The following is a 24380-nucleotide window of genomic DNA, read 5'->3' on the forward strand; positions in this document are numbered from 1 at the left end:
CTCTGGGGCAGGGGTATTCATATGCATAATGGGAATACTTTCTGGAAGATTTCAGAATGAGCAAGTCATGATGTTCATCAGAATACAAAATTGATTTGATGCCAAGACTGCCATTTTGGAGCTCGATGCTCGAGCTAGCATTATCAGGCATAACCGAACAGAAATGACCATCTCCCCTCCTCCAGCACTACTTAAAGAGATTATCAAATGCTAACCAGATAGATGCTGATAGATTTCTTCTTCCTCTTGCTCTGATTCAACAAGTGTTTGGTGATTTTTATGGTTGTTTCAAGTGGCAAATGTCCGCAGAGAGAGGTGTGGGGGTGCTGAAGAAATCTTTGCTGACTTCAGCTTTCTGGACCAACAAGTAGCAGCCTGACATGGGTGCACTTGTATCCATTCCACTTGGAGTAGAGCATGACTTGGAGAATGAAGAGCGTGCAGAGCGGAACAAGCTGCTGGAAGATGGAGGAGATGGATGGGGGAAAAGGAGGGGAAGAAATCCATTGAGCAGGAGGTTATATCCATCCATGGTGTTTAGGGAACAATTCTCCTACCTGAAGCTCAGTGTCTATGAGTGAGATGTTTGTGCTTCTGTGAGGGTATCCTCACTGAAATATGCCATCTGCTGCAGCAACAATCTCAGAGAAGGACAGAGTGGGGCAAGGAACATATTGCAAATCGTTGTCAAGGTGACAGTGGCAATTAACTATTTAGTGTCTAGATCTGCCAGGCTAGAGCTCGCTATATAAACCATTTTGCAGTTTGCTGTCTGCTGTTGCTTGCGCAAGGTCACTGAGGCTCTCTATTTATTGACAGCAGATAACATTTAATTCTCTCCAGAGGAAAGCAGGCAGATCAGGGTGAGCTAACATGTGGCTGCACGAGGATGACAGCATCCCCAAGGTACCATTGACTGCATACACATTGCTTTGCAGGTGCTGCGTGTTAACTCTGCCTATTATTGAAGATTCTAGTCCTTCAGCATCCTAATGGATGCGACCACTGTCAGTGCATCATGCAGGTCAGTGTCTGGCATCCTGGCAGCAGGCAGTCTGCTGTGCCAACTGTGTTTGTGCCACTATGATAAACCAAAGGATGATTGTGGCTGCTGAAGGTGATCTGTTGATCTCATGACTGATGATTTCAATGCACAACCCATGCATGCACAGCATGCAAACAGTGGAAGTCATGCCGCCTCATAATATATTATAGAGCAGATCATTAATACGCTGAAACAATGCTTCTGCTTCCTGTACCTTTCTTGATGAGCCCTGTAGTACTTGGCAGAGCAGATGTCAAGATCTGTGGTCTGTTGCATGACGTGCAATCTCGCCATTATGAAAGGACTGTCCTTGCCACCAGCTGTATGACTAGCAACCTCAGGTGCAAGGGCATAAAATGGAGAAGATGCAATCTACATAGTCCCTTTTTGCCAGAACTGTCCAATTTGAATGTGATATCAGTGGCCGCAACCCCAATTCCTCATTCGCTTCCACAACGTATCTTTCCTCTGCCATTACTATCGCACCATCCACTTGTCCACAATGCAAAAATAAAAGCCAGCACGGAATAAGCATTCCAAACCAGATTTATAAATCAAATTGTTCTGTATTGTATACAACAGTCAACTAATCAACGTTGTGCATTCCCAGGCTCTCTGCCTTGTGTGTGGCTTTGCCTATCCTAGTGCTTCCATGCAGTGCTTTCGAGTAGGCTTTAGCATGGCTGGTGGAATACTGCTGACTTTCAGTCAGGGCAAATGCAAATGGCCTTGGCAGAATGACATGCATTTCTGGCCCTCAGAGACTCAGCTGTGGACTCCAACATCTCTGTGTGGATGATAGCAGTGTGGGCTGACTAAATGACAGGTAACAACTAGTGCACTGGTGGTGTGGCAGGGATGGGAGGACTCGTGCAATCAACCCGAGAGAGGATTGCATGTCCGTACTCCAAAAAGCCACAGCCACTCCCAGACGCAATGGCTTAGAAAGCCATTGTAAATCAGATGACTGGATTGCTGTGAGAGCTTGCAGACTGTAATCCACATGATGGCAGCAGTCTGAGTTTGCATGGCCAGAAGCTAACCATGCATGCCTTTAGTCTGAGCCCCCACTCCAGCTCTCAGATCACTAGTGAAAGTGCTTATGTTGTAATGGAAGCAGACGTTGCATTAGATTGGGTATCTCGAGTGTATTAGTTAAGATGAAAGTACCTTTTATTTAGTTGGATGTGTTAATTACCTGTTCAATAATAATTGGTTTGTGTTGATTTTAGGTGGTTTGCACAGTAGAAGTTCTAAAATGTGAAATATTATCCTTTGGTAATTACTGTCAGTTAGAGAGAAGCTAATCCCTTGTAAAAGTTATCAACCTCTACAGGATTGTAACAGTATCTAGAGCCGCTGGCTTAAATCTTACCTCCCGCAATCTTATGGAAACTTGTGCATCTAACCTACATACCTCTACCTAAATTGTTTAATTTCCCAATAAACAATCTCCTTCATCATTGTTGCATTTTTGATATTACCAAAGCATCCTTCTGGACAAAACATCCTGTGTCGTCTTCAACAAAGATTATTATAACAATTAAAACTAAATTAAAGACTGAACTTGAATGCTAAAAATATCCCTTATATATTTTTAATTTCCAAAGAAGCCTTCTCAGATCGATCTGAGTGGCACAAGGGGTTGGCCCTTCTGTGTCATCCATGTCACACAGCCCTGTTGGTACTCATCATGACCTCAGAATTACTATAGCATTGGTACATAGCCATGCTAGGTCACTTGTTCACTCCTTAGACTCTTGAGTCTTTACACACAAAATGGTTGTGTACAGAAGTAGATAAAGCCGGATACTTTAATGGTTCCTTTAACAAGTCACTAACGACCTTGAGGCCTTGTTTTCTGTACCTGTTCAGTAATGTTTCATTTGTATAAGCATTCTTGGTTTAATTAGCATTCACCATTTCCTTTCTTAGAATTCAGTCTGATTCTGAGCACACACCTAAGGCAATTTTAGGGTATTACTTCTGCAGTGTTGCTAGTGTAAGCTTAACCAGCATCATTGTCTGACATTTTGCATCTTTTCTTTTGTCATTTAAAGTTTCAGAGAGACAAATGTGGTAATCCAAATGTAATTGCTGGTGGTATTAAATCGCATTGTCATTGAACTTTATAATCCATATTCTGCGTTTTATATGACTAAGTGATGAGGCTATTTTTGTTTCAGCTATCTGATGTTGAAAGCTTTTTTAAAAAAAAACATTTTATTCCAAACACACAAACACGTCAACATAGGACAAAATAAATGAAGTACATACAATTTGTTCAATTTTTCCCCCTATTAACCCCAGCCCCCTCCCACACCCTGCAACGAACGGTTCCTCAAACATGAACAGAAACAGCCTCCAATGCACGTTAAACCATTCCTCCGACCCCCTAAGGACAAGCTTTATTTTCTCCAGACTAAGAAATTTATACAAATCCCCCCAATCAGAGAGGTGAAGGCCCCAGCATCGACCCCCCTCCCCTCCTGTAGCCCGGCACCTCTGACACCCCAAAGATCACCAGCATGGGGCCTGCCGTCATCCTGAAGTCCACAACCCCCAACAAACAACTTTGCACCCCCCAAAAGAAGTAGACATGATTTTGCTGGCCCCCTCCTGTGCCTCTCGCACACATCTTCTACTCTCGAGAAGAACCCACTCATCTGGGTCCGAGTCACATGAACCCTATGTGCCACCTTAAACTGTATAAGGCTCATCCTTGTATAGGAGGAGTTTGAGTTGATTCAGTGCATTACCTCTCTCCAAATTCCCCACCCCATCTTAATCCTCAACTTTTCCTCCCACTTCCGCTTGACCCCTTCTCTCCCAACCACCTATACATATCCCCAATCCTCCCTCCCCCGACTCATCCGGCACCAAAACTTCTCCAACAGCGTATAGTTCGGCAAATAGGACAATTCCTTCCGTACCAAAAACCACACCTGCCTGTATCTAAATTTGCTCCCCCTCAGCAACTCAAACCCCTCTCGATATTGAAAGCTGACTGATGGAGCAGAAATAAATCACAGTGATTCTGGATATTTAAAAAATAAGACTTATAATGAAGTAAATTATAACATTTAAGTCTTGCAAACATCACAACCTACAACACAATATGAAGCACTACAAAGAAGGTGGATATAATTATCATTGGTACATTTCACCTTCCAAAAGTATTCTCATATTCTCAGATAACTGCCAGGATTTCCACTGAGGTTGTTTCGGATGTGTTTTCATCATTTTTATGAAAGGTCTTTGGAATTTCTGAATTATAATGCTCGTTTGGAGCCAAGTATTAATGCATCATTACACAAGAATTCTCCGTGGAATGAATCCTGCATTACACAGAAGAACACTAATGATTAAATGATACGTCAGGCAATCCATTGGTACCGTGCATTTGTTGACTAACTGCTGTTCCAATGAGTGGTAACAAACTGTTTGCTCCTATGAATTAGAACAATGTTATTTCTCATATCCGGCAAGCTACCTTAGGGTTGTCAAGTCGAGGTTAGATTTATTCCCCGAGGAAAGGGAGTATAATTGAAGAATGAAGAGTGTCATTCTTTGACACTTCCTTGTAGAACTAAAAAGGAACTTCAGCATTGTCCTGCAATGATATTGCCAAATGCTGTGTTGCATGAAGACCTAAAAAAGGAGGTAGAAAATGGGAGAATCATATTGCATAATTGATCCCTGCGCAATAATGTGCTTGACGTAGATATAGGGCGTGTTTTAACGCCCACAAAACAGAGTCACGTTTTGGGCACATACAGCGGCGTTTTCTCAGCATCTGCAGCACCAGGAATGACCCCGCTATCAAACGGTACTCTTTTTTTGGCCTCGGTCAGGAATGCCCTTCCGGCGCTCTACTTATCTCACTTCCTGAGTGCAGGAAGAGATTGGGGCGCCACTTTAAAATGCATCCCCGATCTCTCAACCCCCTCGGGCACCCCACCCCAGCTCTCTCTCTTACCCACTCCCCCCAACATCAACATACTCCATAGAATCCCCCACAGCCAACCTCTTAATGGCAGGGCACCCCCGGGCCCAATCCATGGCATGGGCAACCTGATACTTTGGCACTAGTAGCCTGGCACCATCCCTGCCAGCCTGGCAGTCCCAAGGTGGCACTGTCAGGGTGTCCAGGTGGCAGTACCAATATGCCAGGCTGGCAGTGCCAAGGTGTCCAGGTGGCAGTGGGAGTGCCAGTACCACCCTGCCCAGAGCCTGACCACCCAAGGCCTCCGATTGCATGGGAGCCCCCTTCCAGATGCCGTTGTGTCTGGTCCACAACAGTGCTGAACAGCGCCATGGCGAGGTCTCCCAGGTGCAGACGTTCGATCCCGGGCTGCAGGAGAATAGGTTGCCAACCTATTTAAATGAGCATAATGCTCGCTGGGCGAGATCCAGAACGCGACATTCGCGAGATCGCATTAGATCTCACGAGGCGCTCCGAACATTGCAAATCTTGAGAGAGGCCTTTTATAAAATTTAACAGCCTTGTCACGTCACCAAATCGGACGTGACGAAGCCATTCAATCTCGCCCATAGTTTATGGTTAATGCTTTTCCAGGAAAGTGCTTTTGGGAAAATGAAAAATATTGAATTTGGAAAAGAGTATTCGTAGCTTTTAAATGAAACCAAAATTCTTCTATTTCACGTGTATAATTTTATAAAATATCTATAGATATGCCTAGGTATTTCTAAACTTTTAGAAACTGAACAAAATCCTTAGAATGGCTGAAACTGTGTCCGTCTGTGACCCCACAACAAAAGAAGCCAGCTGCAGTTTCAGATATCTCATCTCTTTGATGCTCCTAATGATTACCTGACACAGCCCAACTTCAAAGAGAGAGCCCTGTATTTGATTAGCCAATCTTGCCAGTGGAGATAAATTGCCTACCAGCACAATGGCCTATCAAATATTCCTTTTAACTCATGTTGCAGTCTTGAAGACCAAGCTGAATTCCAGATTCTGGATACGCATCTTTTGTCAAAGATGGTGGATAGGTGGCTGTCATGCGACCTCTGGCTAGTGGAACAAATAATGTTGCATTGTCGAACCGCATAGCTCAGTCTGCTGTTTAACATCTGATCAGCAGGCCACACTGCAGGAGATCTGGCCCACGGTGGACACATGGCCCCATCTACCCTGCTTCTGCTGGAAGTTCTATGCTGTCGTTCCAAGACTGATTCAGCTTTGTGTAACTATCTTGCTATGCGAAGTAAACACGACCAGAAAAGTTAATTTTGCAAACTACCGACTTCCCTGAAGGAATATCTCATTGCTCCTTGATTCCTGAACCCACGTGAAACAATATTTGTTTTCTCTGTGGTTTCTGTACTGTAAATCTTTCTTTTCTCTATCATCCCCTTCACTGTCTGAAGGCGGGGAGGGGTTAACAAACTCTCTTTTTTGCATTTTGAATGTGTGCAAATAAACAAACCCTTTGAGTTCACCCTATCTTGAGTTGGATCTGGGGTTACTAATTTAAAATTGGATTGCACCAAAACTGAGTGCTTGGCTAATATAATACCGCTTAAAAAGGGAGAAACAATTCAAAAGGGGGAAACAATTAAAAACGGAGCTTGTTCAAGGAACAAATACTGCGTGCCCTTGATAGATATGTCCCTGTCAGGCAGGGAGGAAATGGTCGTGTGAGGGAACCAATGTTCACAAAATAGGTTGAATGTCTTGTCAAAAGGAAAAATGAAGAGTATGTAAGGATGCGAAAACAAGGTTCAGTTGGGTCGCTTGAGGATTACAAGGTAGCAAGGAATGAGCAAAAAAAAAAGGACTTAGGAGAGCTAGGAGGGGGCATGAGAAGTCCTTGGCGAATCGGATCAAGGAAAACACCAAGGCTTTTTACTCTTACGTGAGAAATAAAAGAATGACCAGGGTGAGGTTAGGGCCGGTCAAGGACAGTAGTGGGAACTTGTGCATGGAGTCAGAAGAAATAGGAGGCGTTGAATGAATACTTTTCTTCAGTGTTCACCAAGGAGAGGGGCCATGTTTTTGAGGATGGGAGTGTGATACAGGCGGGAAGGCTGGAGAAGGTAAATATTCTGAGGAAGGATGTATTAGCAATTATGAAAAACCTGAGGGTTGACAAGCCCCCTGGGCCAGATGGGATATATCCAAGGATTCTTTGGGAGGCAAGGGATGAAATTGCAGAGCCTTTGGCTTTGATCTTTGGATCCTCACTGTCCACGGGGATAGTGGCGAATGTTGTTCCTCTGTTCAAGAAAGGGAATAGGAATGACCCGGGTAATTATAGGCTGGTTAGTCTTACTTCAGTGGTCGGTAAGTTAATGGAAAAGGTCCTGAAGGATAGGATTTACGACCATTTGGAAAGATGAGCTTAATCCGGGATAGTCAACAAAATTCGTGTTGCCTCACAAATTTGATTGAATCCTTTGAGGAGGTAACTAAACGTGGAGATGAAGGTAGAGCAATTGATGTCGTATACATGGATTTTAGTAAGGCGTTTGATAAGGTTCCTCATGGTCGGCTCATGAAGAAAGTAAGGAGGTGTGGGATAGAGGGAAATTTGGCCAATTGGATAAGTAAGTGGCTATCACATAGAAGACAGAGGGTGGTGGTGGATGGAATATTTTCAGACTGGAGACCAGTTACCAGCGGTGTACCACAGGGATCAGTGCTGGGCCCTCTGCTATTTGTGATTTTTATCAATGACTTGGAGGAGGGGGCTGAAGGGTGGGTCAGTAAATTTGCTGATGACACCAAGATTGGTGGAGTAGTGGATGAGGTGGAGGGCTCTTGTAGGCTACAAAGAGACATTGATAGGATGCAGAGCTTGGCCGAAAAATGGCAGATGGAGTTTAACCCTGATAAGTGCGAGGTGATTCATTTTGGTAGAAAAAATTTGAATGCGGATTACAGGGTTAACGGCAGAGCTCTGAGGAATGTGGAGGAACAGTGAGATCTTGGTGTTAATGTCCACAGATCTCTGAAGATTGCCACTCAAGTGGATAGAGCCGTGAAGAAGGCTTATAGTGTGTTAGCGTTTATTAACAGAGGGCTTGAGTTTAAGAGCCGTGGGGTTATGCTGCAACTGTACATGACCCTGGTGAGACTACATTTGGAGTATTGTGTGCAGTTCTGGTCACCTCACTATGGGAAGGATGTGGAAGCATTGGAAAGGGTGCAAAGGAGATTTACCAGAATGCTGCCTGGTTTGCAGGATAGGTCTTATGAGGAAAGGTGAGGGTGCTAGGGCTTTTCTCTTTGGAGCGGAGGAGGATGAGGGGCGACTTAATAGAGGTTTATAAGATGATGAGGGGGATAGATGAGAGTGGATGTTCAGAGACTATTTCCTCGGGTGGATGTAGCTGTTACAAGGGGGCATAACTATAAGATTCAGGGTGGGAGATATAGGAGGGATGTCCGAGGTAGGTTCTTTACTCAGAGAGTGGTTAGAGTGTGGAATGGACTGTCTGCTGTGATAGTGGAATCGGACACTTTAGGAACTTTCAAGCGGTTATTGGATAGACACATGGAGCACACCAGAATGATAGGGAGTGGGATAGCTTGATCTTGGTTTCGGACAATGCTCGGCACAACATCGAGGGCCGAAGGGCCTGTTCTGTGGTGTACTGTTCTATGTTCTATGTACCTTACTGTTGATGGACAGGTGGTGAGAGGAGAAATTACTGCGTAATAAATTCATCTCCCTCCTGTCTGTAACAGTATTGATAACATTTTATCCGGTGCTTTCTACTTTAGATCAAAGTGGCCAGCAAATTGCTACATTGATTTAATTGCTCAGATTTTGCCTGAGCAGGGTATTTCATTACTTGTACTTTTCCCTACACCTAGTTCAAAATATTTTTGCCCTAAAAGTTGCTGAAAATCTGAGCTGGAAACAGAGCATCCAGGCCCTTGGTGAACAATGGGACTGACAGTCCACAGTCAATGGGATTTCAGGTTTGAGAAAGCGACAGGAAAAACAGAGAAGGAAATAGGATGGATCAGAGTAAAATAAACTGCAGAAAGTGAAATAAAAAGGGAAAGAAATAATGAATTAAGAGCGAGAAAAAGAAGACAAAGGTAAAGTACAAAGAAAAATGTATCTTTGTTACAATCTCAAACAACAGTTTACTATCTGTAAGAATTAGAAATCACGGTATAAGTTGTTCCCATTCTGGGCTGGAGAAATAGAGTCACATTGAAGGAAGATAATTCTCTTCATTAAAATGGTATATATGCTGTATATACCCCTATCTTTCTGCACTGAGTTTAATTAGCAATTAATGTGCAAATGCAGCAATTTCATGAAACTCACATAGAGGTTGATGGCAAGCTGCCATTTCCACAAAGCTAAAATGCGACAAATCATCCAGCAACTTCTGACGGTAAACAATTCAGGAGGTACATGAGCGATCTACACATTGAGAGCAACATGTGAATTAAATTTTCCATTATTTTTTGTTATAGTCACATTTAAATATATGTATCCATATTTTATACAAACCTTTCACCTTGCACTCATCGGACAGAATCATAAGAATACCAAATTTCAAAGGGAACAACAAATGTATGCGGCATGAGAAAAGGGTGCTTATTGGTTTGCGAATGCAACAAGACCATTCTCCTCCAAGCTTTGTTTAAATTCAAACCATGCAAGTCGGCTCTGGTCGCGGCATTGCCACGGGAAATGCATCAGGGAACAGTTGTTCTCTGAGCTTTTGTTTAGTTGAAAGAGGTGCAATGCCTACACATGTTCTTTTTATTTGGCGTGGACAGGGCGTTGCGTATGAATATATGGAGCTTTTAGCACATTGTGATCCCAACTGATAATATTTAATTAGTTGTTAGTGTAGTTCTTAACCACTTGTGGCATTTTTCAGTGGTATCCAATTATGGAAGCACATCTAATGTTGGACACTGGTTTGTGTTTTGCAATCATGGGTTGTTTGAGTACTGGCAGTAAGCTACCTTTTGCGAACAGCTGAAATTACATGCTAATTACATGATCCCACCAGTCATTGGAACATACAAACATGTATGAACATACGAATTAGGAACAGTAGGTCACTCGGCTGCTTGAAACTGCTCTGCCATTCAATAAGATCATGGCTGATCTGATTGTAACCTGAACTCCACATTCCTGTCTACCCCGGATAACCTTTCATCCCCTTGCCTATCAAGAATTTATCAATCTCTGCCTTAAAAATATTCAAAGAGCCTGCTTCCACCATCTTTGAAGAAGTGAGTTCCAAAGAGTCATGACCCTCGAGAGAAAACAATTCTTCTCATCTCTGTTTTAAATGGGTGACCCCTTAATTTTAAACAGTGAGCCCTAGTTCAAAATTCTCCCATAAGAGGACACATCTTTTACGCATTGCCTTGTCAAGACCTCTCATGAACTACAATCATTTTTTTAAAAAAATAATTTTTATTGGAATTTTTTACAGAAAATATAAAATATAACAACAAACAATGAAATGCAACAAAATAACCCATAACAACTGTAACACCCCCCAGACCGTATCAACGCATGTATCATATCTCCCCCACCCCCCCCCCAACCCCAACAAGAGAACTTAAAAATAAATTAAAATTAAATAAACAAACATAGTCATCTTCCCGCCCCCCCCCCCCTTCCCTCCCCCTTCCCCCCCCCCTCCCCCCCGGGTTGCTGCTGCTGCTGTCCCAGTACCCTATCGTTGAGCCAGAAAGTCGAGGAAAGGTTGCCACCGTCTAAAGAACCCTTGTACCGACCCTCTCAGGGCGAATTTGACCTTCTCTAGCTTAATGAAACCCGCCATGTCATTGATCCAGGTCTCCACGCTTAGGGGCCTCGCATCCTTCCATTGTAGCAAAATCCTTCGCCGGGCTACTAGGGACGCAAAGGCCAGCACACCGGCCTCTTTCGCCTCCTGCACTCCCGGCTCCACCCCAACCCCAAAAATCGCGAGTCCCCGTCCTGGCTTGACCCTGGATCCCACCACCGTTGACACCGTCCTCGCCACCCCCTTCCAGAACTCCTCCAGTGCCGGGCATGCCCAGAACATATGGGCATGGTTCGCTGGACTCCCCGAGCACCTGACACACCTGTCTTCACCCCCAAAGAACTTACTCATCCTCGTCCCAGTCATGTGGGCCCGGTGCAGCACCTTGAATTGGATGAGGCTAAGCCACGCACACGAGGAGGAAGAATTAACCCTCTCCAGGGCATCAGCCCATGTCCCGTCCTCGATCTGTTCCCCCAGTTCCCCCTCCCACTTCGTTTTCAGCTCCTCTACTGACGCCTCCTCCACCTCCTGCATAACCTTGTAGATATCAGATATCTTCCCCTCTCCGACCCAGACCCCCAAAAGCACCCTGTCACTCACCCCCCTCGCGGGAAGCAAAGGGAATCCCTCCACCTGCCGTCTAGCAAATGCCTTTACCTGCAGATACCTGAACATGTTTCCCGGGGGGAGCCCAAATTTCTCCTCCAACTCCCCCAGGCTCGCAAACCTCCCGTCAATAAACAGGTCCCTCAGCTGTCTGATGCCCGCTCTCTGCCAACCCTGAAATCCCCCATCAATGTTCCCCGGGACGAACCTATGGTTCCCCCTTAACGGCGCCTCCATCGAGCCCCCCACTTATCCCCTATGTCGCCTCCACTGCCCCCAAATCTTGAGGGTAGCCGCCACTACCGGACTCGTGGTATACCTCGTAGGAGGGAGCAGCCACGGCGCCGTTACCAGGGCCCCCAGGCTTGTATCTCCACAGGACGCCCTCTCCATCCGTTTCCATGCTACCCCCTCCCCCTCCATCACCCACTTGCGCACCATCGACACATTGGCCGCCCAGTAGTACCCCGAGAGATTGGGTAACGCCAGACCCCCCCCATCTCTACCCCGCTCCAAGAAGACCCTCTTCACCCTCGGGGTCCCATTCGCCCAAACAAAGCTCATGATGCTGCTGGTCACCCTTCTAAAAAAGACCCTAGGGATAAAGATGGGCAAACACTGGAAGAGGAACAAGAACCTCGGGAGAACCGTCATTTTGACGGACTGCACTCTACCCGCCAACGATAGCGGCACCATGTCCCACCTTTTAAATTCCTCCTCCATCTGCTCCGCCAGCCTGGTAAGATTAAGCTTATAGCTTATGGCGAGTCCCCCAACTCCTGGCCACCTGCACCCCCAAATATCTGAAACTCTACACTGCCCTCTTAAACGGGAGCCTCCCAATTCCCTCCTCCTGATCTCCCGGGTGTACTACAAATACCTCGCTCTTGCCTAAATTTAACTTATAGCCCAAGAAGCCCCCAAATTCCGCTAACAGCTCCATCACCCCCGGCATTCCCCCTTCTGGGTCCGCCACATACAACAGCAGGTCGTCCGCATACAGCGATACCCGCTGTTCCTCCCCGCCCCGCACCAGACCCCTCCATCTCCCTGACTCCCTCAACGCCATAGCCAGAGGTTCAACCGCCAGTGCAAAGAGCAAGAGGGACAGGGGGCACCCCTGCCTGGTCCCACGGTAGAGCCTAAAGTACTCCGATCTCCTTCCATTTGTAACTACACTTGCCATCGGAGCCGCGTAGAGCAGCCTCACCCCTTTGATGAATCCCTCCCCAAATCCGAACCGCTCCAACACCTCCCACAGGTACCCCCACTCAACTCTATCAAACGCTTTCTCTGCATCCAGCGCCACCACTATCTCCGCCTCCCCCTCCACTGCCGGCATCATGATAACATTTAGCAGTCTCCGCACATTCGTGTTGAGCTGCCGTCCCTTGACAAATCCTGTCTGATCTTGGTGTATCACCCCTGGCACACAATCCTCTATCCTGGTGGCCAGGATCTTCGCCAGCAACTTGGCGTCAACATTGAGGAGCGAGATAGGCTTGTATGATCCACACTGCAAGGGGTCCTTATCCCGCTTTAGGATCAGAGAGATCAGTGCCCGCGACATCGTCGTGGGCAAAGCCCCCCCCCCTCCCATGCCTCATTGAAGGCTCGCACCAACAGGGGGCCCACCAGATCTGCATACTTTTTATAAAATACCACCGGGAACCCGTCTGGCCCCGGGGCCTTACCTGACTGCATTTGTCCAATCCCCCTGACTAGCTCCTCCAACTCTATCGGCGCCCCTAGCCCCTCTACCAGCTCCTCTTGAACCCTTGGGAAACATAGCCTGTTCATGAAGCTCTCCATCCCCCCTCTCCCCATCGGAGGTTCCGACCGGTACAGTTCCTCGTAGAAGTCCCTAAAGACCCCGTTTACTTCTGTCCCCTTCTGCACGACATTCCCACCCCCATCCGTCACTCTACCAATTTCCCTAGCCGCATCTCGCCTACGGAGCTGATGCGCCCTCATCCACTGTGTCGCCGCCTTTCTGGTGGTCAACAAGTCAAATTTGGCCTGCTAACTACGCTGTTCCCCCAGCAACCCCTCCTCCAGTGCCTCCGCGTATCTCCTGTCCACATCCAGGAGCTCCCCCACCAGTCTCTCCCTCTCCCTCCTTTCCCTATGGGCCCGGATGGAGATCAGCTCCCCCCGGATCACTGCTTTCAGAGCCTCCCAGACCATCCCCACCCGGACCTCCCCAGTGTCATTGGTATCAAGATACCCCTCAATACTTCTCAGGACCCTCCTACACACCTCCTCATCAGCCAGCATCCCCACATCCAGGCGCCAGAGCGGGCGCTGGTCCCGCGCCTCCCCCATCTCCAGATCAACCCAGTGCGGAGCATGGTCTGAAATCGCTATGGCCGAATACTCGGCATCCTGCACCCTCGGGATCAATCCCCTGCTCAGGACGAAAAAATCTATTCGGGAATAAACCCTATGGACATGAGAGAAAAAGGAATACTCCCACGCTCTCGGTCTCCCAAACCTCCAGGGATCCACCCCTCCCATCTGGTCCATGAATCCCCTCAGTACTTTGGCCGCCGCCGGTCTCCTACCCGTCCTTGAACTGGACCGGTCCAGTGGGGGATCCAGCACTGTGTTAAAGTCTCCCCCCATGATCAGGCCCCCTGCCTCCAGGTCTGGAATGCGGCCCAACAAGCGCCTCATGAAGCCAGCATCATCCCAATTCAGGGCATATACATTAACCAGCACCACCTTCTCTCCCTACCCTTCACCATAATATATCTGCCCTCCTTGTCCGACACCACCTCAGCCGCCTCGAACGCCACTCTCTTCCCCACCAGAATCGCCACCCACCGGTTCTTCGCGTCCAATCCTCAGTGAAAAACCTGCCCCACCCACCGCTTCCTCAAACGAACCTGGTCCGCCACCTTCAAGTGGGTCTCCTGGAGCATAGCCACGTCCGCCTTCAACCCCTTCAGATGAGAAAATACCCTAGTTCTCTTAACCGGCCCATTCAGCCCCCTCACGTTCCAGGTAATGAGCCAGATCAGAGGGCAACCCGCCCCCCTCCCCCGCCGGCTAGCCATAGCTTATCGACTGCTCGCCCCAGGCCAGGTCGCCCCGCCCGACCCGTTCCCCATGGCGATAACGCCTCTCCTCTACCCCCCCGGCCCACATCAGCTCCTTCCTGGCCATTCCAGCAGCAACCCGGTATTCCCCCCCCCCCCCCCCCCCCCCCCCCCCAGGCTAGGACCCCTCCTAGCCGCGACGCACCCTCCATGGTACCTCCGTGAGTCAGCTGACTTCTGCTGACCCCGGCAGCTCCCGCCAAAACCCATCCCCTCCCGGCATGGGGTCATCCCCCTCTTGCCACACCTCCTTGGCACCGCTTCAGCGCGGGAAAGAAAACCAGTAGAGGCCACGCCAGCTCCGCCTCCCCGCCCCGCAGCGCGGGAAACCAGAGAAAAGCCCGCGCTTTCACACTGCCACACCCCACCCTTCTGACGCAGCTCCCCAAAATCCAGGTTCACCCCAACCCCCAGCCCCGTACAGAAGAGAACATATAAAATACAAACCCCCAACATTACCCACATACCCCACACCCATACCCAACAGACAGACCCACCCGGAAACAGAGCAAAAAGAAAACCAGCATAAAAAACACACATGTCAAAGTTAAAAAACAGCAACAGCGAAAACAGCAACAGCCATAGTGTGTCCCCAGGCCCTAGTTCGAGTCCAGCTTCTCCGCCTGTACAAAGGCCCACGCCTCCTCCGGGGACTCGAAGTAGTGGTGCCGGTCCTTGTCTGTCACCCACAGGCGTGCAGGCTGCAGCATTCCAAATCTGACCTGCTTGGCATGCAGCACCGCCTTCGTCCGGTTGAACCCGGCCCGCCGCTTAGCCACCTCCGCACTCCAGCCCTGGTAGATTCTCACTACCGAATTCTCCCACTTGCTGCTCCTCTCTTTCTTGGCCCAGCGCAGCACACGCTCCCGGTCGCTGAATCGGTGGAACCGCACCAGCACCGCCTTCGGGGGCTCATTTGCCTTAGGCCTCCTGGCCAGCACTCTGTGAGCTCCCTCAAGCTCCAGGGGCAAATGGAAGGACCCCGCTCCCATGAACGAGCTCAACATCGTGGTCACATTCGCCGGGAGATCCGACCCCTCCAGCCCCTCCGCCAGGCCCAGGATCCTCAAATTCTTTCGCCTTGTGCGAACGTCCAGCTCCTCCAAGCGGTCTTGCCACTTTTTGTGAAGTACCTCGTGCAACTCCACTTTCCACACAAGGGCCACGGCCTCCTCCTCCCTCTCAGCGGCCTGCTGCTGCAACTCCCGAATGGACGCCTCCTGGGCCGCCTGGGTCCCAAGCAGCTTGTTGGTAGTCGCATTCAGGGAGTCCAGCAGCTCAGCCTTCAGCTCCGCAAAACAGTGCAGAAGAGAGGCCTGCTGCTCCTGCGCCCACTTCCACCAGTCCTCGGGTGTTCCGCCGGCCGCCATTTTGTCCTTCTTCCCCCGCTTTTCTTGGGGAGCTGCTGCAGCCTTTTCCTTTGCCCCACTCCGGGTGAGCACCATAAATTATGGGGAACGCTCCTCTAGACACCTTCCCCCACCGGGATTTGTCGAAACAGCGCCATTTGGGGCCCTCAAATCGGCCCAAAAGTCCTTAAGTAGCGGGAGCTGCCGAACGTGCGCCTTAGCTCCGCATAGCCGCAACCGGAAGTCCATGAACTACAATCATGTCGCCTTACTTTTCTAAACTTCAGTGCATACAAGCCGTGCCTGTTCAGCCTTTCCTTATAAGACAACCTGCCTATTCCAAGCATTAGTCTATTAACCTTCTCTGAAATGCTTCGAACTTAGCTACATCCTTCCTTAAATAAGGACACTGAGACTGTACACTGTTCTCCAGATGTAGGGGGCGATTGAGAACCCGTGTTAGCTGTCAGTGAGAACAGTGGACAGAAAACTCGGCATGAATCGGAAAACACGATTCTCGCTTGCGCCATCGCATTTTCCGTTTTTCCAGGCCCTTAGCCAGTGGCGTAATGAGAAAAATGCCATAGAAGGTCAGGAACCTAATTTTAGTACATTATAATATCATCAACAAGCCCTCCCACCAGGACTTCCCCCCCTCATTGATTATTCATTGGTCGTCGGCGTGATTTACAACAGCTATGTGAAAACGAGAACCTAGCAACCTCCCCTCCGAAGGGGATGTTGGAAGTGAGCACACAGGTTATTATTGGATTATGGGGATAGTGTGGGGGAGTGGGCCTGGGTAGGGCGTTCTTTCAGAGGGTCGGTGCAGACTTGATGGGCTGAATGGCCTCCTTCTGCACTATAGGAATTCTATGGGTCTATGTTGAGGTGACCATCCAGGGTGCCAGTCAGAGAGGGGGCAGCGGAGAGGATGTGGGGTCACAGATAAATTCAACTCTGAGCTGGGCGGGAGTTGGTGGGGTGGTGGTTTCGTATCGACAGCATCTTTGGGGGTGGGGCCATCCTCAGGCCTTAGTGACCCTTCATGTCTGTGAGCCTCCAGGTTTCAAGGGTCTGGTGGCTGGTATGTAGACGGCGCTTTCCATAACCTGCATGTTGGGCTTCTGGCGATGTAACCACTGAGGGGTTGCCCTCAGATGGCAGCTGGAGAAGTGGGTGGGAGCAGATGAATCAATAGGGTCAGGAGTGGGGTCGACTGTGAGGTTCTTGAGTGAAGTCCCATGAGAGACCAAACTGCATGGGCAGAGTGGGGGACTCTGACACAGGGTGCTGTCCAGCCTTATGTGGCCTGAAGATCCTCACATGGTGGTTGGGGGTGATGGGGGGAGAAAATGACTCCAGTGAGAATGAACCCTCGCACTCGGGCAGCACTGATCCTTGTGGCACACCATTCATTACATCCCACCACAGAAAAATGTCCATTGCCGACTCTCAGCAGGCATTGTTCCTTTTTCAACTATATCAAAGCTGAGAGGACAACTGCTCGCTGTTATATTCCCTTTGGCAATGCCTCCTGATCGGAGTCAACTTGCCTGGTTTGAATTTAAACAAGAGCTTGGGGGATAACTGTTCCCTGGTGCATACTTCATGGAAATGCCTCTGCCGATTATCTGCCAATCAGTACCCTTTTCTCATGTAGTTTAATTTTTGTATCCTTTGAAATTTGGTACTCTTGTGATTTGTTCCAATGAGTGCCAGGCAAAAAGCTTCTGCACCATGTCCCTTCGTTCAGCAGTATTTTTTTGTTCACAAGATCTTGGCCAATATATTTACAGCTCTCTTCCTTGACTAGTAGAACTGCTAGACGGTTGAATGCTTATGTAGAAAATAATTCCCTTGCCATTTGTTTCCAATAGGCCAGTGGACAGACTGAGTATTACCTGGAAGCGAAATGGTGTGGAACTGAAAGGTGGAATTGGTGTGTTTGGAAGGCGATTCACAATCTTAAATCCGACCTCAGCTGTTATTGGCATGTATGAGTGTGAGGCCACATTACAGAGCAGCAGCATTTCTGTTCACGCAAATGCCTACCTGACTATTATAGGTAACAACTCATGTTTAATTCTCTGACGAATGAATTTCCTCTTCAGCTCTTGAAGTGCAAATATTTATTTTCATCATTGAAATTTTTCATTCACTTTTTGGGTATGTTTATGATGTTGATTAACGTGAAGCAAAACCAGTAGCTTTTCAATAAAGCTTTACAACTCGACAGAGAATAATGAAGATTTTATTTATCTTGGTGAAACAGGCCAGTTGAAATCCTTATAATATTTAATTAATAAATAGAAATAAATAATGAGATTAATTTCATACAATTTTGGGATGGTTGAAGTAATTGATTTCTATATGCATTTATACTTTGTGTATTAAATTTAAGTGATGTAAAAATCCATGTCTATTCTGGTATTGCATTCGGGATTCCTCCAAGTCCTGCTGCCACCCCCTCCCGGTTATAATCGTGGTTATCACGGTAAGGGGGTTATGGGCTGAGGCTGGGACTCCCTTCTTTGGGAGTTCCAATGCAGGAGGCCTTCATTATGATCTGATGTTTGATCATACCAAGCACACACCTCTGACAATCATTAATTGTGTGAATCAATTTGCACTCTACCGGAAGAAAAGGCTTTAATGTTTTAAGCTAAGGGCCGGCAGATTTAAAACATAAATGAGGAGGAATTGCTTCACCCAAAGGGTCGTGAACCTGGAGAATTTTCTACCCCAGAGTGTACTGGATGCCAGGACACTAAACATATTAAAGGGGGAGATAGATAGGTTTTTAATTAGCAATGGGATGATGGGTTATGGGGAGCGGGCAAGAAGGTGGAGATGAGGGCCAAGCAGCCATGATCGTATTGATTGATGGAGCAGGCTAGAGGAGCTGAATTGCCTACTCCTGCCCCTAGTTCTTATGTTCTTATGTAAAAGGCCAATTTTGTTTTATTTTACAGGACCCATTATAAAAATGGCCTCAGTGGCAACAATTAATTGGTTCTGGGGAGCTAGTGGCTGCAGTAGTGAACGGAGGGTTCCTCCCAGATATGTATCTCCAGCTGGATGTCATGGTCCCTTCAGCACGTCCTTGTGCAGCTGATGCCCGCAATTGGGATGTAAATGAGAGAATCTCGCCACACCTTTAGATAGTTTACCAGGGTCATTAGTGAAGGTTCCCAGTGACCACAGTTAACATGGATCTTCCACATCTGTTCTAGTACTTGTATGTTCGACTTGAAGGCTATTGTCAATGGAACCTCATGAATTTGTTGAGCTCAATGCAAAAATCATGGACTGCATGATCAAACCTTTCTGGGATGATTATAAGTCAATTGGAAGTTTTGGCCAAAACCTACTTGAATCTGCATCTGGTTATTGTTGACCCGATATTTGATTTTTCTTTTAATATCACCACTCTTCTCCCATAGAACCACCATATTTCACTGCAGAACCTGAGCGGAGAATTCAGGGTGAAGTAGAAAAAACTGTTGATATTCCATGTAGAGCTATGGGTGAGTGTTGTGAGCAAAGTAAACCATAATTTTTTTTTTATTAATGCTTATTACATCTGCAGATAGCTTAAAAAGGAACAGTACTGTTGGAAAAGTACTTTCATTCTGAAGTATTAAAAAAGAGCGTACTCATCTTTCGGTTTTAACTCTTTATTACATGCAGGTATACCACTACCTAGTCTGGAATGGTACAAAGATTCAGTCCCAGTAATAATGTTGAACAACAGCAGATATAAGGAGATGGTAAGTGGGATCCTGCAGATCCAGGGGCTGGTCCCTGAAGACTCGGGAATATTCCAGTGTTTTGCTCGGAATGAAGGAGGAGATATTCAAACGCCTTCATATCTCACTGTTACCAGTAAGTATTGTTACAGATATGAAAGTTGGAAGATTGTTATGTTTTGGCTCTGTGTTTTTAATTTCGGATCAAATGGAGGATTGAAGGGGGTTGTGTGATTGTTCAGAATTCTGCTGCCAACAAGCTTGAGTGGCTTGACAGTTAAAGGAGGGCCCAGGGTGTCTTAAAAACAAAGAACAATACAGCACAGGAACAGGCCCTTCTGCCCTCTAAGCCTGCGGCAATCACGTGTCCTATCTAGACCAACCGCCTGTATCAATCTATACCCCGTCTGTTCATGTTTCTATCCAGATAAGTCTTAATAATAATAATAAATTATTGTCACAAGTAGGCTTCAATGAAGTTACTGTGAAAAGCCCCTGGTCGTCACATTCCGGCGCCTGTACAGGGAGGCTGGAACGGGAATTGAACCCACGTTGCTGGTCTTGTTCTGCATTACAAACCAGCTGTCTTAGCCCACTGTGCTAAACCAGCCCCTCAGGGCCGCTAACGTATCTGCCTCAACCACCTCACTTAGCAGTGCATTCCAGGCCACCACCACCCTCTATGTAAAAAAAACTTTCCCCGCACATCTCCACTGAACGTGTCCCTCTTCACCTTGAACTTCTGCCCCCTTGTAATTTTAAATTCCGACCTGGGAAAAAGCCTCCATCCATACCCCATATAATTTTATAAACTTCTATCAGGTCGCTCCTCAGCCTCTGTCTCTCTGGGGAGAACAATGGCAGTTTATTCAATCTCTCCTCATAGCTAATACCTTCCATACTGGTAAACCTTTTCTGTACTCTCTCCAAAGCCTCCATGTTCTACTGGTAGTGTGGTGACCAAAATTGGACACAGTATTCCAAATGTGGCCTAACCAACATTTTATATAACTGTAATGCAATTTTTGAACTTTTATACTCCATACTCCATCCTATGAAGACAAGCATGCCATATGCTTTACCACCATTTCCACCTGTGCTGCCACTTTGAAGGATCTGTGGACTTGCACACCCAGATCTCTCTGTGTCTCAAACTCCTGATGGTTCTGCCATTTATTTTGTGGCTCCTTATAGTGAAGAAAGTGCAAGATATTTACACATGTGAACAATGGTCAGAGCAGCTGTGCTAATAATGGATAGAGTGTTAGTCTCGAGCCTCGGGAAGGTATATGTTCATAGGAAGTCACTGTAGGAATGGATTACAGAGTTTTACTGAACCTCACAGACAGGGTCAGTCTGCAAGAATCCAAGTGAGAGAGATAGAGGCAGCAAGTCCCTGTTATTCACCATGCAGGATGTGGGTGGGAGTCACCAAGTCATGAGAGTTTAAATAAAGCTGGAAGATTTGCCTAACTTTGACCGGAGGGGAAAATTTCCAGTTTCCCTTGCCATGAAAATCAGTCTGGGATTAGGAGTTACTCAACTGTGAAAGAAAAAAAATGGAAGTGAGCCCACGTGAACTATGAATCACTTTAGACTGGTTCTGAGAGAATGAAATGTCCATTTAAGGGACAGAATTCAGAATAATGATGACAGGAGGATTTTCCGTGTTTGTAAAAATTAAATAGGAGATATTTTCTGTAGTTTAGAGTATAAGTTGCCTGCTGAAATAGGCAAAATCAAAAGTAAAAGTCTTAATATTTGAAATCTTGTGTGATCCTTTCAGTCATTCACTAAGTTTTAAATTCTTAAAAGTTACTGGTCTCTATGGGGATCATAGCAGTATCAATCTGGTCTCCCTGCACTTGGGTGGTAATGCAAGCGTCTCTCTGGCTGTTAAGGTCAAAGGAAAGTTAGAATAGTGGAATGAGTTTACAGTTAACTTCAGATAAACACATTCCTGAGCCATGCACATTACTGTGTGTCCCAAATTACTTCCCTCCTTATTTGGTTGCATGCAGTTCCTGATTCAGACATAATAGTGAACTGTTTCAGAACCACAGTAATACTGTAACCCAATGTTAAAAATAACATACACTGTTAATTGCTTTGTAGTGTGCCATAAATATAGAGATGTTCCATATTTATGAAGCTTAGCAGTTAAAATTATGACATTCTACATTATTTTAACAAAAGTACTTTTGTAAATAGTATGTTAATTTGTTTATCAATAGATTAATTAAGCACTTCAAATCCCAAAAGATAAATGTGCTCAAAGCATAGCATTTCCTTCCGTGTACACACAATTCAAAATTCTTCCAATCCACTGACTCCATCATTATCCCTTACTTGGAGGCAAACACAGCTGGAGCTGCTTAGAGACATTTGTATAGTTTTAGTTTAAATTCCAGTAATGTTTAAGCAATTGAAAAAGTAAGTTTTACAAAAGTATAGCTTGAGAAAGTGTATGTGATTATATTTTGAAGCACTAACGAACCTCTATTGAAGATTTAGCAATAACAAATATGATCTTTACCTGGTTGTACTTAATTTATAGCAATATGGAGTGAACTTCTGCAAATGAATAAGAGGATTTGATCCGAGCAGCCTTCCAGTTTGTGTCAATCTCTTGCTTCAAGTTATTGCAGCTGCAGGATTAGAAAAGCAAAGATCCCAAATGAAAAGAAAATGAAATAGCGCATTAATATTGCATGAAACAGCTTAAATTTATCTATCACTCCTGGCGTAAAAGGTGGAATGACAGATACAAAGCAAGAAGTGGGAATATAGGCTGGAAAACTGAAGACAGTTGAAGAAATGTGTTTGAGGAGGCGTTGTATGGGAGGAAGGAACTGAACGAGATTAAGTAGTTTTGGGAAAGAATTTTGAAAAATAAGTCTTAGTGACTGGAAGGTGGGCATCTGACAGCAGAGCAGCAGGAATGCAGGACAAGCAATTGTTAAGGGCCAGGGTTTAGAGAAGCCCAAAGTGTATCATGGCATTCACCTGACCCACAACTTTTAATAGATTGTGGTATGGGGAGCACACGGCCCACTCTACAGGTGTGGTACAGCAGAAATGGAAAAGTATTTTTTTAAAGCAAAACAATGTTTATTTTATGAACTCAAGTTAACCTTTTTACAACATACAGTGAACATCTTATCAACCATTAATTCAAATACAACCCCCAAAGAATACAACACTAAGTAATCCTTGAGCTTTCCTTTTAACATCCATAAGACTTAAAACAAAACCTTTAACAGCAGCACCTCAGGTTTAACTTCACTACTGAGAACAGTTAACACGTTGAAATCAGCAAATGGACATTCATAAGCTTGCAGAGATTCACACACATCCTGCTGTGATTGCAGCTTCTCCATAACTAAAATGAAACCAAACCCACCCTGCATTATAAAGTCTAAAGCGAAAGTAAAAAGCTGACAGACAGCCCAGCTCCACCCACTCTCTGACATCACTGCAGTTAAAAACACCCATTTCTTAAAGCTATTCTCACTACAGATATTTATATACACACCCATTTACAAACACCCATTTCTTAAAGGTACTCTCACATGACACAATAAATCCTGAGTCAGAGGAGCTGGGATATGTTGCTCGTGAAGATCACTCTGAATGAATGGAGTGAAGCCATGGAATGCTATAAACCCAAGGATTTGAAAATCAATTTGTTCGGACACAGATAGTCAACCATTCTTGGCAAGGATTTTGAACAAGAAAGAACAGATGCCATAGAGTTTTGGACTAATCAAAGCTTGAAAAAAAACATGGATTAATGGAGCGTTTTACAAACTCCTTTTACCGGGATCAGCTTTTACCAATCGGCCGACCTTCGGGACCCACGCTGACCAATCTTCGCAACACACGCCAGCTGACCTTCACGACACACATTACGTTGGCATACCTTTTGCGAAAGGGGAGCCTGCTTGACCCTCACGATCTCACTCCAATCAAGTTCACAGGAGGAGAGGACAATGCGCATATGAGGTGCAGCATTCAATCATTTCCTTTGTGCCATCTTCATCTTTGTGAGAACGGAAAATCTAACCTCACACATGTAGGTCATCGGGAAGAGCAAGAGCAAGAAAATGCTTATTTTAAGCAGCACTGGATACTCCAGGAGATGGTTCACCAGAATGCTGACAGCCTCATAGGTGTTTGGCATGTTTTAATGTACTGTCCCAGGCAAGGTACAGCAGCATAGTCTTTTCATTTGGCGTCAGCTGTAAGTTAAGGCGGCACGGTAGCACAGTGGTTAGCATTGTTGCTTCAGCGCCAGGATCCCAGGTCAATTCTTGCTTGGGTCACTGTCTGTGCAGAGTGAAGTCTGCACTTTCTCCCTGTGTCTGCGTGGGTTTCCTCCGGGTGCTTTGGTTTCCTCCCACAAGTCCCGAAAGACATGTTTGTTAGGTGAATTGGACATTCTGAATTCTCCCTCTGTGTATCCGAACAGGTGCCGGAATGTGGCAACTAGGAGATTTTCACAGTAACTTCATTGCAGTATTAATGTAAGCTTACTTGTGTGATAATAATACATTATTATTTTAACTGACTCTGGGGACTCAACCTCAAAAGGAATTTTTGATCCACCACTTCTCTTTCAAAATCAGAAATTTCTCCTCTTGTTTGCCATTGCTTCCCTGCATGTAACGCACATGGGCTTTGCCTCCTTATTTACATTGGCACAATTGACAAAACCATACCTTAAGAAATCATTGTTACCGCTTTGTTCCCGGGTTAAGTT

General features: G+C 46.2%; 1 protein-coding gene across 4 annotated transcripts in view; it reads left to right on the plus strand.

The window, feature by feature from the left end:
* Positions 1 to 24380, plus strand: part of sdk1a (sidekick cell adhesion molecule 1a) — a 1043142-nt gene that overhangs the window by 623917 nt on the left and 394845 nt on the right. For all 4 annotated transcript variants that reach the window (XM_038820122.1, XM_038820123.1, XM_038820124.1 and 1 more), the window contains 3 exons: positions 17747 to 17934; positions 19313 to 19396; positions 19560 to 19754. In XM_038820122.1, coding sequence (XP_038676050.1) covers positions 17747 to 17934; positions 19313 to 19396; positions 19560 to 19754 — 467 coding nt within the window. The remainder of the gene's footprint in view (positions 1 to 17746; positions 17935 to 19312; positions 19397 to 19559; positions 19755 to 24380) is intronic.

The sequence above is a fragment of the Scyliorhinus canicula genome, chromosome 15, assembly GCF_902713615.1.
Source record: "Scyliorhinus canicula chromosome 15, sScyCan1.1, whole genome shotgun sequence".
NCBI classification, from domain to species: domain Eukaryota; kingdom Metazoa; phylum Chordata; class Chondrichthyes; order Carcharhiniformes; family Scyliorhinidae; genus Scyliorhinus; species Scyliorhinus canicula.